Source organism: Dermochelys coriacea, chromosome 1 (genome assembly GCF_009764565.3).
Source record: "Dermochelys coriacea isolate rDerCor1 chromosome 1, rDerCor1.pri.v4, whole genome shotgun sequence".
NCBI lineage: Eukaryota > Metazoa > Chordata > Testudines > Dermochelyidae > Dermochelys > Dermochelys coriacea.
The window spans coordinates 79,660,612-79,676,808 of NC_050068.2; the positions used below are offsets into that span (position 1 = coordinate 79,660,612).

General features: G+C 40.3%; 1 protein-coding gene across 23 annotated transcripts in view; it reads left to right on the forward strand.

Annotated features, from left to right (window-relative positions):
* The first annotated feature begins 398 nt into the window (after positions 1–398).
* The window catches only part of LMO7 (LIM domain 7), a 183,875-nt gene continuing 168,076 nt past the window's right edge, over positions 399–16,197 (forward strand). For 5 of the 23 annotated variants that reach the window (XM_043504604.1, XM_043504608.1, XM_043504606.1 and 2 more), the window contains exons 1-2: positions 565–703; positions 1,344–1,414. In XM_043504604.1, the coding sequence (XP_043360539.1) occupies positions 1,346–1,414 (69 nt within the window). In that variant the 5' untranslated portion in view covers positions 565–703; positions 1,344–1,345. The other 18 variants (XM_038408594.2, XM_038408623.2, XM_043504615.1 and 15 more) reach the window with 9 other exon arrangements.

The following is a 16,197-nucleotide window of genomic DNA, read 5'->3' on the forward strand; positions in this document are numbered from 1 at the left end:
TTCAACAGGAATAACCATTGCAGACTGTATCCTAATATCACTACCCTAGCTCCCAGTGGTGATAATTGACATGGGCACTGGGGAAAGGTAGGAGAGGTTGCTTTGGGGCTTTTTGGAAGAGTGGGTGAGGGCTTAACAGTACCTAACAACTGAGCACCATTTAATGGGAAAGGAATCCAAACAAGTAACCCCCTGTTTGGAGCCCTGCCCGACATGCCTGGGCTGGGGGTGGACTTCTTTTGCCCAAGGAGGCACTGGCACACCCCCGCTTCTTAGGAAAGGGGGCTCTGTGGCTCTCCAGGCAGCGCCCGGGAAGCTGCTGTTCCTTTTAAGGACTTTAGGAGAAAGGGGAGCCCTGTGCCCATAGTAAACGGCAGCGCGCTCAGGGTCTCGCCACCTGGGCACCCGGCTGAAGAGCGGGGAGGGCAACTTGCCGGGCCGGCGCGGGAGCTGCCCTCGCTTCGCTCCGCGAGCCCGGCGGCGGGGAGAGGGGGCGCTGCAGGGCACCTGCAGGCGCGCGGCGCGGCACAGCCCAGGTGCCAAGGCGAGGCCGGCGCGTCCTCCGGCGGCGCTTCTTTTACCTGCCGCCAGGTGGGGCCGGGCCGCTGCGTCCCGGGAGGGAGGCTTGGAGCCAGGGCGTGAAGAGCGGAGCCGCCAGACCGCGCTGCAGCGGGGCAGAGTCGGCCCGGGCGAGTAGCGGCAGGTAAGAGCGGGGCGCGGTTGCGTCCCCGCTCGGCATTTGTGGGTGGCGGGAGGCGCAGCTGTCGGGAGCTATCCCCGGTGCGTGTCGGAGCCGCTGCTCCGGCTGCCGGGAGGGGAGCCCCTTCGCCCCCCCAGCCAGCCCGGCTGCAGCAGGGGGCACGGGTGGGCATGTCCCAGCCCCGGCCTTTCCGGACACTGTCCCGGGGGACGCGAAGCTGAACCCCTAACCCGGGGCGTAGCCCGAGGAGGCGGCGGCGGCTCGCGGATCAGGGGCTGGAAGCAGCTGCTAGAGACTGGCTGACATTATGGGGGGGCGGCGGCGGCTGCTGCTGGGGGGGGGGGGAGAAATGCGATTTAACCAAACTTCCCGCCCTCCCCTCCGCCCCCCTCCCGTCCTCCGCCCCTCACTGGGGTGGCTCGGATCCGCTCTCGAGAGAGCGGCTTCTTCAGATTCTTGTGGGTTTCGGAGCCTTCCCAAACTCGCGGGGAGGAGCTGCCCGGAGCGTTCAAAAGCCCTCGCGGAGCGCCGGAGGCTGGCCCCAGCCCCAGCCCCAGCCCCAGCGGAGCGGCGGCGGCGGCGGCGTTGCTGGGGGTTGTCCACTGATCTCTCGCGTCCCCACCCCTTTTCTCTTGCTTCCCAGCCATGGAGGGGAGAGAGGATGCCGAGGGCAGCTGCGATGTAGCTTTTGCGGAAGCCCAGAGATGGGTAGAGGTGAGAGGGTTTTTGTGTTGGTGTTTTTCTTAATCGTCATGCCTGACTGCTCTGCTTTACAGCTTGGGTCTTGTCCACTAGCCGCTAAACATTCCCCATAGACCTGGGGACTCCCCTTCGCTGGTAAGCTGGCGTCCAGCGCTGATGGAGCGTAGGTGCTTGTAAACCTCAGTGTTTGTCCATCTCTGGCTGCTGGAGAAAGAAATGCCCCCTGCTCTTCAAGGTGAAATTCTCCGGCTGCCAGCCTTTCCACGCGGCTTATGTTTGTTTTCCACTGATGCTGTCTGGGGCGTTTCAAAGGAGACAATAGGGTCCACATTCTTTTGGCAGGGAACCCGATGAGCTCAAAGCCTGGGCGAGGGGGAGAAGGCTGCATCTGTGGGCAGCGCGGAGGTGGTCGGCCCCGCTGGGTTTGTGAGGGCCGCGAGGTCAGAGCAAGTAACTGAAGAGAAGCTACGCTGTAAACTGCAGTTTGTTTGTTTGTTTGTTTCAGCGGGTAGCTGAGGGAAGCTTGGCCTGCAAGAGACTTGTGTACACGCTTTCTAACTTCATGAATAGCTGCAGCTTATTATATGTAGAATGTGGTGCGAAAAGCTTCCGTGCCTCATAACTTGAAAACAAAAAATAACCCCTTCCCTTAAAGGATACCAGGGCTTTACTCCTGTAATTACCATTTACAATTTTGTGATGACTTTTTTTTTTTTTTTTTTTAGTTCTTTTCCTGGGACAGCTTGATCTAATCACCCCCATAGTCTTCCGGAAAATATGGGGGGGAAAAAAAGAAAAGGAGGACTTGTGGCACCTTAGAGACTAACACATGTATTTGAGCAGAAGCTTTCGTGAGCTACAGCTCACTTCATCGGATGCATTTGGTCCACCGAAGTGAAGTGAGCTGTAGCTCACGAAAGCTTCTGCTCAAATACATGTGTTAGTCTCTAAGGTGCCACAAGTCCTCCTTTTCTTTTTTGCGAATGCAGACTAACACGGCTGCTACTCTGAAACTGGAAATTATGGGTAACCTGTATCTGTGTGACTTGTAAACTCTAATTCTTGGTTAATATAACTTGTTTATGTGTAGACGGATACCAGAACTTTTCTAGCCTGTGCCTGTGGTCACTGTACAGAACAGCATGTAAAGGGAGGGCTGTTCAGCTGGTGACCCAGAGTGTGCATATTGCTAGTGTGAGTTACAGCGAGTAATGTGATTGGTATAGTTTATCCCTGACATACAATTGCATGGTATGTGTTCAAGTCAAGTTACTGTTTAAAATGAGTACACTAACTTTAGTGCATTTCTGTAAATTTTAGAGAGACTAATACTCTGGCTCCAACTTCAATCATTTCGTATGTTTATAAAGAACTCTTATTTTTTTAAAGTGTATATAGCAACTAAAATTTTTGATTTTACACATGCTTCAAAATACTCAGTTTTTAAAACTAAATAGTCAAAGAAACGCCTTTAATTTTGTCCTTTGCTTATTTGTCAAATCCTGGATTCAGGGTTCTCTCTTTCCTGTTTGCAAATTGATGACATCCTTGTGCCTAAAAACTGTGCAGGGATTTTTAGAGGATTATCAACTAAGTAAATGGCACTTTTGTACTCCCGCTTTAAGAATAGTTTAAGGTCAGTGCAGTTTATACTTAATGACATTACCTCACTTGAACAGAACCTTATTTGAAAACCTAACTTTTTTTTAAAAAAAATTTCCATTTAACGTTGGCTGGTCATACCAATCAAAAAAAGTTCTCTCTTCTACTGGTAGTAGCAAACGGAGAAGAGTAGCAAGTGTAAAGTATTTGGTGGTACTTGCTTAGTGTAAAAACAGAGCTTTAGACTTCTGTTTAGCTTGTGTGATGTAATATAAATATGCTTTGTTTCTGAATTATGAATTCTTTATTTATTTTATTCTTTTAGCATTTCGTAATCTGACCTGCCTGGATAATATTCAGATTTTAAAATATAAAATGTTTTCAACACCTTTATTATAACCTGTTTAAAAAATAAAAAATCCTTCAGGGCAAACTTAAATTTAAATGTGTTTACTTTGAAATTCAAGCTTTGCTTTAAACCAATTATAGTCTTTTTTGCTATGTGTTGTTTTTAATTAAATCCAGTTACAAAAAATACACAGAAGTCATTTGGTATTAGTAACTTTGGCTATATCAATTAACTTTTCTCTTAGATATTGGCCCTGTAAAGTTTCTTGATAAGATAAGCCTTCAACAATATTACAGTATTATGTTAACACACACTAGGGAACTTTAGTGTGCACCAGCAGGACAGTTACAGTGGTCAGTTAGCATGCAACATGTTGGTGCACGTTAGAATTCACACCCATCTAGTGTGTATTGCTGCACTGTGTAGACAAGACCTTAGATCTGAAACTTGATGCATTTGGTTAAGTTAACACTAAACATTTGTTACTCTGTAAATCCTAGTGAATTACAGCAACATAAATCTATTAGAAAGTAACGTTTAAAAATACATCAACCTCGGCGGATGCTGTTGAGTGCTCTGCATTTCTGAAAATCAGGCAGGTTCGCAAATATGTATCCAGGAGCCTCTAGTTAGGCTTCTATTTTTGAAAATCTTGCCTACATTTTTAGATTAACAATTTTCTTGCAGTTTAAACCTAGTTTCTTTGTTAAAAATGCTTGCTTACTTGAGGCATTTTTTCACTTTGCAAAGCAAAACCTTCTAATGCTGGAGGAAGACGAAAGGATACAAACACTAGCTACTTTGTGTATCTCTTTTAAAAAAAAAAAAAAAAAAAAACTTTTTTGTAAACTGCAGTTTATTGCCCTTTGTGGTGAGTCCTCCATTAGCTGAGATTTCAGTATTTCTACTTTTGGCACAATCTTTTTACATGATGAGGAGAAGAAGAAAGGAAAGGAGTTCAAGGTAATCAGTAATGCTAATGCTAGTAAGCGGAAGAGGTCACTTTTGAACACTGTGTAACAGTACATTCATTTAGAATGCAGGCCTTGTCAATAAAGGACATATATATTTCACCAAGTGCAATTTTCAATGAAATCTGGACAGAGTTACATGTTCTAAAGAATTTTTTGATGAGCACAGAATTCAATATTCCAGCAGGAGATTGACTGACCATTTTCAGAGAGCTAGATGTTTTTGGAGCTTCCTAATTTTCTCAGTGTCGGAGAACAGTTTGTATGAGCACAAAATGAAAACCACTTTCTGCATCCTTATGCAGACAATTTTCTAAACCAGAGCACAATAGAGAATTAGGCTTATAGACCATTACAGCTGAGACCTCTGGAGTCCCCTGAATCTATACAATAACGGCCATTGCCAGTCAAGACTATACAAGGCTTGGTTTTCATTTCGCATCTTGGTTGGGTAGGTGAGAGCCAATCACAGTTAGAATAAATGTGAGAAATGCCATCTTCAAAATATTATTATGATGGGGTAGAGGTATCCCTTCCTAAGGACAAGGTCACACAGCAAGCCTATGGCAAAGCCAGGAATAGAGTAGAACTCTGCTCTCTTAACATCCTGAGTTTTAACCACAAGACCATCCTTCCTCTCTTCTAACTAGGAAATAATCTGAATAGCTCTACTTCTGCTGTTGAACTCAGTATGGTTTCTGAGATGCCTGCTACTGTAAGGATAGTCTAAGAGGAATCAAAGGATTGGACTGAGTTTGATAACTGCAAGCTTAGAACTCTTTCCTTCCCCACTGCTTCAAGATGTGTGAGTAGATTACCCTTCTCCACAACCTAAAGACTCTTTCTAATGAATCTAGGTGGAAAAAGATATCTACTTACCACCATAGATGGTAATGTCAGGGGCAGTGATAGGAAGTGAGCCTTTGGTCTGTCCCTCAAAGATTTCAGAAGGAAGGGTGATTTCGGATTGCTAATGACTCCATTAGAATATATGCAGGTAAAGCAATGGAGATATCAATTGTCTTATAAAACTACTGTTTTATTTGACAGGTTTCAGAGTAGCAGCCTCGTTAGTCTGTATCCACAAAAAGAACAGGAGTACTTGCGGCACCTTAGAGACCAACAAATTTATTTGAGAATAAGCTTTCGTGGGCTACAGCCCACTTCATCGGATGCATAGACTGGAACATATAGTAAGAAGATAGATATAAACACACACAGAGAGAACATGAAAGGGTGGGAGTAGCCATAGCAACTGTAAGAGCCTAATTAATTAAGATGAGCTATTATCAGCAGGAGGAAAAAAAACTTTTGTAGTGATGATCAAGATGGCCCATTTAGACAGTTGACAAGAAGGTGTGAGGATACTTAACATGGGGAAATAGATTAAATATGTGTAATGACTCAGCCACTCCCAGTCTCTCTTCAAACCCAAGTTAATGGTATCTAGTTTGCATATTAATTCAAGCTCAGCAGTTTCTCACTGGAGTCTGTTTTTGAAGCTTTTCTGTTGCAAAATTGCCACCCTTAAATCTTTTACTGAGTGGCCAGAGAGGTTGAAGTGTTCTCCTACTGGTTTTTGAATGTTATGATTCCTGATGTCAGATTTGTGTCCATTTATTCTTTTGGGTAGAGACTGTCCGGTTTGGCCAATGTACATGGCAGAGGGGCATTGCTGGCACATGATGGCATATTGGTAGATGTGCAGGTGAACGAGCTTCTGATGGCATGGCTAATGTGATTGGGTCCTATGATGGTGTCACTTGAATAAATATTCATCCGATGAAGTGAGCTGTAGCTCACGAAAGCTTATGCTCAAATAAATTTGTTAGTCTCTAAGGTGCCACAAGTACTCCTTTTCTTTTTGTGAATACAGACTAACACGGCTGCTACTCTGAAATTTGATAAATATGCGGACAGAGTTGGCATCGGGCTTTGTTGTAAGGATAGGTTTCTGGGTTAGTATTTTTGTTGTGTGGTTGCTAGTATTTGCTTCAGGTTGGGGGGCTGTCTGTAAGCAAGGACTGGTCTGTCTCTTGAGCTATGAGAGTGAGGGATCATTTTTCAGGATATGTTGTAGATCTTTGATGCGCTGGAGAGGTTCTGATGAAGTGGGCTGTAACCCATGAAAGCTTATGCTCAAATAAATGTTAGTCTCTAAGGTGCCACAAGTACTCCTGTTTTGTTTTATTTGAGTTCCACATTTGAAATGAAACCAACTCTCCATGTGAACTTCTCAGTTTGAAACTGTTTGTTGACACAGTTTGAATCCTGACCAGCAAACGTCAAGTATTATTTGCCCTACAGGTCTCTGACTGGAATATGATGATTTTTTTTTTTATAGTAGTAAATCTCTACTTGCAGTAATCCATGCAGATCCTATTGGGGAGTGGGGCGGGGGCGGGAATTGTTTTTAAAAAAAAAAAAATTTACTTCAGTGGCTTGTGACCTGTAGATCTGACACAACTTTAACTGATCCACTTAAGTGAACATAGATGTTAGGCCAAGCAACATTCAGCATTGCAAAATGTCAGGGGACCTCTTGTGACCTATGTCTGTGGATTTTTTTCCCCCCATTAATCAGTGGGTCTAGAGTTCTAAAAATAGTCTCATGTTCTGAGAACCATTAACTGGGTTTGTTAGATGCATGGTCACCAAGAATGTTAGAGTTATCAGGAAGATCTGTTTTGTGCTATACTTCTTGTGCAGGAGTATTGCAATGTAGCGTTGATATAAATTAGTGATCTAAAATTTTATTTTAGAATACTTTTTATACTACAGGTATCTTAAAACAAAATCCTACATATTTCATTTCAGTATTAGTGGCAGAATGTTCCATCTTGAAGATAGAACTTACTCTTTAAAAGCTGACCAGAGTTATTTAAAATAACCTTCAAATTTGGGCATACTGTCTAAGGATTGAGTCCAATGAAATGGTCGTTTAACATGTGGTCACCAACTGACTTTGTTTGTGGAACTTGGTATAAAGCCAGCATGTCTACTGTATATTTTCATGGCTTCTGCCAATGCAGCAAAGATGACTAGCTGGGATGTATTTCCTGCATTTGCTTAAGGATCCTCCCTCACCCATTCTTTTCAAGCATGGATTTAATATATACAGTCTGGTTCAACAGATGGGACAAATGAGTGTAGAGATGATAGGCATTCCTGTCTCATTTCATTGCCTAGAGAAATGTGATCTGAGCAGACTATTCATTACCTCAGTTGTGCTAACCATGGTGAAAAGGTTTTCCCTGGCTACAAATAAAATATGCCCAGGTTGCATGCTAAAAGCCCATCAACCTCCTGAATGTTTTCAGAATGGAGCTGTATAGTTGAAAAGTAAAATCTGTATGTTGCGCTGCCTGTATTATATCTATTATTGAGTAATTCTATGATCAAACCATAAAACCTGGGTGGGCTAGTTTCTGGAGACCTTTTTATAGCTGTGCTGTCAAGTCTTGGCTGGGTTCTTAATGTCTACATAAGGGATGGATTTAAGCTTCTATTAAGTAAAAGCATCAATATTTTATTTTTGTATGTGTATAGACTCTTGGCCGTGGGTACTTGAATGGAATAAATCTAAACTTATCCAATTAAGGCATGAACATGGACTGCCACTGCAAGATATTCTTAAAGTAAATATTTAAAGTAAATAGTGATGAAAATGAAATAATTTTAAAAGTAACTTTACTCTGATCTATTCAAAACTATGAAAGTGACTGTCAAGAATTCATACAGCAGAGATGGTAAGAATATTTCGGAAGATGATGGCTGAGCTCTTCTTGCATTTAGCTGAAATTCTCTTTTCTCAGTAATGCAGTGTCACAGTGCTGTGTGTGTTTGGGGGTGTGTCAAGGAGAACTATTGGGATGGTAATTTTGTTGTTTGAAAATATAAAGATATTTTAGTGAATTGGTAAGATTTCTTTTTTACACTTTAGTCAGGATTTTGTATAATGTTTGTTGCTTATCTTCACAGTTCTGTAATATGTGTGCATATAGAACTTTAGTTGAATTTACAGTGCTTCTCAGTAGGTTTTGCAGACATATATTTGTTTCTTTTATTCATGATAATAGCTGCCTTTGTATTTTTTGGTATTGCTTTGAAATCTTATCACCAGATGCTAATGTTCAGCATTTTTAGGAAGATTTCCTAAAGCTGCTGAATATCACTAGCTGTACATTTACACTTTCTAATATTTGGGATATGTAACATTCTTTCTTTAGTTGATCTTTGGACTAGACTGATGTGTTTAGATTTACTTGTTGCTTTCTTTTGTTCTGAGTTACAATTAGCCAAGCTACTAGCTACAGTCAATCATGGAACTATTATTATTCCTCTGCTTCTGTGTTCTTGAACTGTGACCTGAACCTTTCATCAGCTTTTTGGGGCCACTTATATTTTCCTTCCACAGTTCAGGAGTGAACAGACATCAGATAATATCTTCCATACTTGGAGTGCTCCTGTTAGTTTTTTCGATACTGAAATAACTTCCTTCATTTAACTCCTTTTTCTCTATCAAACATGCTGCTTTTTATATCCAAAGTTTTGAAGTTTTTAATGAGCACTTGGGTGTATTATATTTAATACAACCTTGCAGAGTTGTGGAAAACACTTGGATTCTATTGTGTTATAGAAACCAGACACATTCCAGCTGTTCCTTGTAACTACCGCTCCCTTCCTCTAGACTTCCTTTTAGCAGTAAAGTAATCTACTGGAGAACAGGAGTAAAAGGCAAAAGTGGTTATGAGATATAACATGTAGGAGAAACCTTTTTTAAAACATAAAAACTGGAAAAGTTAGTTGTTACTTACTGTTATGTAAAAACTACCAATATTCACAGAATCATGCTACAAATACTTCTGTTAGTTTAAGCAACTGTACTTCCAATATCCTATATGTTGGAGAAATTGTTTCAGGAAGCTGTTTCTGTTTTGGGATCCTTGCACATTGTCATTTTAAAAATACCTAGCTTTATTGAACTATAGTGTATACTTTTATTTTAAGCAGTGTTTTTTCCTTTTACCCTTTGAATTCTATAAGCAATAGTGAGTGTAGCTAGTGCTAGGAGCTTTTAATTAATAGGAAAATCTAAGATTTAACTTTGGTGCAACCCATGACACATTAATAAAGTGGATGCTAATTTTGGTTGATACTTGGCAATAAATTGCTTCAGTGTCCTGGAAAATTACTGTTTAACCTTCCCACACTGTTCTTTTGAGTGTGGGGTCTGAAGTACTTGGTGTTCTCTAAAGGATAAAATCATTGTGAGGGTCAACCTGTTTGATGGTGAGTGTGCTGTGTGTTTCAATGAAGTATTTTTATAGCAGCCAACTGGAAGGGCCCTAGTTTATTCTCTGGAGAGAATCTGTGATATCTTAATTGAAAATAAAGCCAGTATACTGTTTTGAGGAAAATACCTTTTCATTCCAATAACCAAAAGAACCCATCTGTGAGTCTTTAAGATCAGTGGCATCTAAAATGGACACAATAAATTTATTGAATATTTTTATTTATATTATTGAAGCTTTCTGAAGCATAACATATTCAAGGTATTAATCCAAAGCTCTCAAAGCCTCTGATTTGCTTATAAATTGGCTTCAGCTATGGCAAAAGATGAGTTGCTGGATTTTTTTTTTTTTTAATCAGAATCCCTTTGTTTAGGAAATGATACATTCTTCTATCTGGCTTGCTGATTCTGAATGGATCATTTCAAGGGCCTTCAGATCTAGTCATTATTCTTCTTTGCTACTCTTCATTATCAATATCTCCTTTATTTTTACATACATTTTTGATGCAGAAATATTAAATAGAAATTTTGTGTAAATTACCATTCAGAATGGAAGCTTATTACAGCTGATTGGAAAGATTTTTTTTATTTTGTTTTGTTCCCCTCCCCCATGGAAAACTTTTTTGTTAGCAACCAAAAATTGTTGGTTTACTGATGGGAGGGGGGGGAAATCAATTTTCAATTACAGCAGATACTTTCAGTGGAAAAATTGTCCTAGAAAAATATTGAATTTGATCAAAACCCCCCATTTTTCATTAAAATTTTTTGGAGAAAGTCTTATTTTTACTAAGTTCAAAAGATTGTTCTCGGTCCAAAGATTGAAGCTTGGTAAAGAAGGAATGTCCATCTATGTTTTTATTTATGTGAGGAAGGCTCTGTGATTATGAGCTACATAGGAAACAAAACCCAGCAGAGAGAGAATGAAAAGAAAGACAGCATTACTGTGGCAGTAGCTCTCCCTGCTGCTCTACAGGTATGCTCAGTGACAGGGTAGCCTCTGAAGGAGCTATATAACCAACATAATGCTTTGGATCGGCGCACCAGCAACTAGTGTTGAAACAGAGGAAGGTTCAGTTCTGGAAGTGGCAATTTATTGTACTAATTTGTTGCATTTCAGTGGAGCTTGTGGGGAGATGGATATTCCAACCTCAGATCTCTAGTGGTAACTCATTTAAATTTGTTCTCTTCTCTCTATACCCAAACAGAGAGACAAGGTTCTCTATCATGTATGGCAGGGTGTTGAGGTGAGGACTAGTCAGCCTACATTTCCCATGCATGGGGATCAGGAGGGGAAGGAGAAATCTAAGGGAGTGGTGTGAAATCAGATTAGCCTAGACAAGTAAATTCTACTTGTAGAATCCCTGTGCTTTATTTCAGTCACTTGGACTGCTTATTTTGTTTGGTAGGTGGTTGGGTTTAAATGTCTTCAGAAGCACATTAAAAAAAAATACTTCACATTTTGCATCTGAAGAAGTGAGGTTTTTACCCACGAAAGCTTATGCTCAAATAAATCTGTTAGTCTTTAAGGTGCCACCGGACTCCTTGTTGTTTTTGTGGATACAGACTAACACAGCTACCCCCTGATACTTCACATTTTACTGTGATACTAGATTCATGCTTGGCTGCATATCTACTGTATTTTGAGTGTCCTTGGTCACAACTGGCATATAGTTGCCGCATGTGTCCCTGGCTCACTTCCTCTTATTATTTCAATCCCTGCAGGCGTATAGTGGGTAAACAGTGAGAGATAGGGAGGGACATATTTTACAGATGTTAAAACAAGGACAAAGTTTGAATTTGCGTAAGGGAATGCAAATATAGTGAAGGCATTTATAGAGGGAGTGACATGGTCTGAACACCAAGTGAGGGAGATTAATTTGGCAGCAGCGTTTTGGATGAACAGGATAGGGTGAGTTGGGTGTTCTGTAGATCAGGTAAAACCTATCTTTTTAACGACGTTGCAGCTTTCTCCATAGTGTTGCCAATTTTGGTTGGAGGTGTTCCTGGAGGATTCATCACATGACATAATCTCTAATTAAAGATTAATCTGTAATTCCTGGAGACTCCAGGGAAATCCTGGAGGGTTGGTGACCCTACTTTCCCATGAACTGATATTTTTTTAAATAAATAAAAATAAAACCTGAATATGCAAAATTAGCCCAGTTGACTTTCTATTCTGGGATTCTACACTCTTACCTTTTCTGTAGCAGTTAAACACTGCAGTGCTGAACTGTGGCTGTACAAATGTCTAGGAAAGAGAAAAGGAAGTTGCACTAAACTAGGCAGGGGGAAGACCACGTTATGGGAAAGGGTTTCAAGTCTGGCAAATTCCTCTGTCCCCCTCCTTTTCTGCATTTGTCTTTGAATTAATACAACACATTCTTATCTTTTAAATTAGGGTCTTGTATTTCCCTGAATAATAAGTTTAATAATAATGAATTTGATCAAAATAAAAATATCTACTGTGTTATGCCTCTAACAGAAGCTGGTGGTCTCCTTATTGGTGGATTAGCACATCCATGCAGAGTTCCTGGAACGATAAGCTCAGTTTACTGGAAAAGAGTACAGAGGCAGTTCCCCTCCAGGTGCTGGTGCAAACAGTTGCCCTCCCTCTCCCAGGCAGGAAATGCACACACTTCAGCTTCCTCTGTTTCTTTTTGGGACTGGGTGCTTTCTGTCTGGTAGGAGCCATAATCTTGCGGTGGGTGCGTGTGTGTGTAGGTGGTAGGTGTGCCACATACAGAGGCCCACTCAGCAGCCCATTCAACACAGTAAGTCTTTTTCATGCTTCAGGATTATCAATCTGGGTAGCATTTGTACCATGTTTAAATTGTGGCTATCTGACCACAGACAGCTCCAGATGTTTAAGATTTTGTCGATCTACTGATGAAAAGCACTATATAAGAGCTAGGTATTTTTATTATATTGCGATAGCCAAAGTTTGAGGCCCTTGATTCTTTGAGACTTTTGGCTTTAGAAACTTAATTTTGACTGGATATAAAATAGCTAACTTCATTCCTTTTTAGGAGTCTGGTTCATAGGAAACTGTTCCCCTGTTCTTGGTTATTTTGGGTGAAGAATTTTAATGTATGAGATTATGTCCAATCTATCACTTGTCCTCTTTTCTTCAGTTACCAGAATTGTTAACCCAGAGCAATAATGCCGACTTTTCAAATGTGGCAGAAGCATGTGACAAACTTTCTCCTTTAAAAGTTTGTTCTTAATTGTAAAATGGATTATCTTGACCATGAAATGGAATATCTGATGATAGTTCCTTTTTAAAAGATTCCTTTTAAAATAAGACAGTTCTTATTTTGGGGTATGTTTGTAATTGACTTTCCATGCCCTTTCTTCCCTATGGCATGTGGACAGCTCTGTGGCAGAGGAAATAAGAACTCTGTAAACATTGCTAAGATTAAATTCCTTCCCTTCACCCCTTTAGTTTCAAAATAGAGTCATAATGTTGTGATGTGGGAAGAAAATAAGTGAATTTGAAGGAGATGTGAATAAGCGGAGCATTACTTGCTCATGGCTAGTCAGATGGTTAGCATCATGACCTCATAAAATCTTAATATACACAAAGTAATTTTAGGGCATTTGACACAATCATGAAACTAATGATCAGATAGCAGATGTTGTTGCAAATTATCTATGTATCATTGTCACATTCCCAACTGATGTGTGAACTTTTAGAAGTCTACTTAATTCTGTGAATTTAGGCATCTCCTGTTTGTTAGATTTGCTTAAAGGATTGTCCTCTCTATTTTAGTGTAGGTTTTATGAGTGTAATGATATTTAGTCTTTTGCCAAGGGAATCTGGTTTTAATCCTGTATTCTTTTAATGTGAATTCCCATCCACTCTGAGTTGTGCCTTGGGGAGCCCTGAAGTAGTAATTGTGATTCCTCAGTAAGAATCCCATTTTTGATCACCACCTGGCTATTGTTTGCCAGGACACTTTCTAACTTATGGTGAATTTGACTAAAGATGATGGCAACAGCTTCCAATGATCATTAAAACCTCACATTTTGGTGGTGGTTGATTTTTACATAAAATCAAATAGACATCATGGAATATTTTCATCATACAACTTTTTGGTATAAATAGCTCTTCATCGCAGTGCCGCAGGCTAGTATCACAACTAACGTTTAAGAACTTTCCTTGAAAATTAGTTAACCAATTTCTGGAAAATTGTGCAAGCCTAGTTAAATCATAAACTGTCTGTCAGTTTGGAGTCTCCAGGCTGCTACTCTGAAAATAGTGCTTATAATCTTCCAAAAGCCAATTGTTTCTATTTTGTCTAGTGTCAAGCAGTGCTGTTGATTATTATGCTAATATAGTGTTTTTGTAGCAGTCCCAGAATATCTGTACATTGGAAAACTGCTGCAAAGAACATGGAGAAAATGAGCTACTAATATTTTCTTTCTGCTCAGATGCTTTGTTCTAATCCACTTACTCATAGATAGCCATTGTGCTATTGTCGGCCAATGGCTTTACATTTTTTTTTGCTGTTGATCCTATTTGAAAATTTAAACGCCACATTGCATTGACATGTTATCATCATTGACATCAAATGTTAGTTGATTCCTGTTTACAGTTGGCAGCTTTCCACTTAAATGTCTGCAGTTTTAATTTTACATCAGACTTTTTTAACCCAAAAGCTACAGGCATATTTCCATTCTACCAATTAAATGAATGTGATAGCAAGATTCATGTGGTCCTACAGAAAGCCTAAGAGATAGCAATACATTTTATTTCACAACAGGCCTTAACATACAAGTTATTTAATACTGACTCCAGGAATTTAATGTTGATTCTTGCTTGCGAACTGGGGAAATGAGACACTTTTGATGCTGAGCACTAGAAACAAGATGTCAGTCTGTGTATACTTGAGGTTGGAGGAACTCATTATTTGCTTTAATCAGCAGAAAACATTTTAGTGTATACTCTGTTGGAATCCGGTGACCTGTTCTCCCCAATAAGTCTGTTCCATCTCCTCCAAAAGCAACTTTTTTTTTTCCCCTGGGTTCTCCCATCGAAGAAGCCTATAGATTTTGTTCGAGTTTCCTTTCTAAACTGATAGCTTCCCCACACAGAAATGACATTGGGTATGATGGATCAAAAAACTGTTTTTGACATATTTAAAAACCTCTTCTGGAGTTCATTGTTTGCTTCTTTCCTGTCATCAGTTTAAGAAAATTTATAGTTGAGAGATCACTTGCCTATAACTTAATATTTCTTGCTGTTAAATGATGTAAGATTTCCTTATCTCCACTAACTTGTCTTATGGCAAAAATGTATCCTAGAGTCCAATGTAGTGAAGACCACTTGGGTCTTCAGCCTCATGGCTGCATGTTACAGGATTGCAAACTACCTTATTCCCACTAAGCAAGTTTATTATGGTTTAGATTGGAGTCTGTTTAAACTGAAAAAACTTGCACTTAAACTGAAGTGCGTGTCCAGACAGCATGTTTGTACTGGCTTAACTAAATCTATACAGCTTCCTTGTGGAGACAAGTTCTTACATTTCATCTGTCTTGAGAAATGGCTTGAAGTCAGAAACTAAACTAATTGATTGCCTGTACTTAGGTTTCCATTATCAGCATCTGTCTAGGTATGGAGGGAAAGAGCGAGTGGTATGTCACTCATGGGCACATCTGCCATAGCAATTTTTAGAGATCATGGCCAGAGATTTTTCTTTTCTTGCTGATCATTAGTCTAGGAAAGTTTACTGGTTGTAAAAAATGAGGGCTAGATTACATTTTGAATTTGTGGTCTGTGGGTTGGGTCTGAAAACTTAAGGTCATGTATTACCATCAATTTCATGGTAGAGATCCTCTGTGAATAGATGCTAGCTACAAAGATTGAAAGTAAAATGTGTTCCTTTTATGTAGGAGTATACTGACCTTTAGTAGTAACTAATTTAGTGCTTAATTTAGTGAAGTTTCTGTTGAAGTCAGCAGTGCTCACTTAAGTATCCAGTGACGCTAAGAGCCAGAAGTAGATTAAAGATTTATCCTATCTGAGAACTGAGACATACTTTCATATGGCATAAAGCATTTGTTTCTAGTTCTGGCTATCATAGCAATTGTGTATTGCAATACATGTTCAGATTAAAGCAATTAATAATTAGAGTGGCAAGATTTAAGGTCCAGAATTTTCAAAATACCAGGGCTTGAAACGGAAGAATGCCACAGCTTTCCAAGAGCATGTAACATTTGTTTCCTTGTGGATTATGAGGGTATGTCTGCACTGCAATTATAAACCTACAGCTGGCCCATGCCAGCAAACTTGGGCTTGCAGGGCTTGGGCTGCAGGACTGTTTAACTGCAGTGAAGACCTCTGGGCTTGTGCTGCAGCCTGGGCTCTAGGACCCTGTAGGCTGGGAAGGTTCCAGAGCTCAGGCCAGAACATCTACGCCTCAGCTCGAGCCCCAGTCAATTGGCACTGACCAGCTGCGGGTTTTATTTGCAGTGTAGACATATCCTGAAATACCTGGTCTTATATCTGTAATTAGCCCATAAGTCTAGCTAGTGTCTTTTAGCCATTGCTTAGGACAGTGGTTTTCAAACTTTTTTTCTG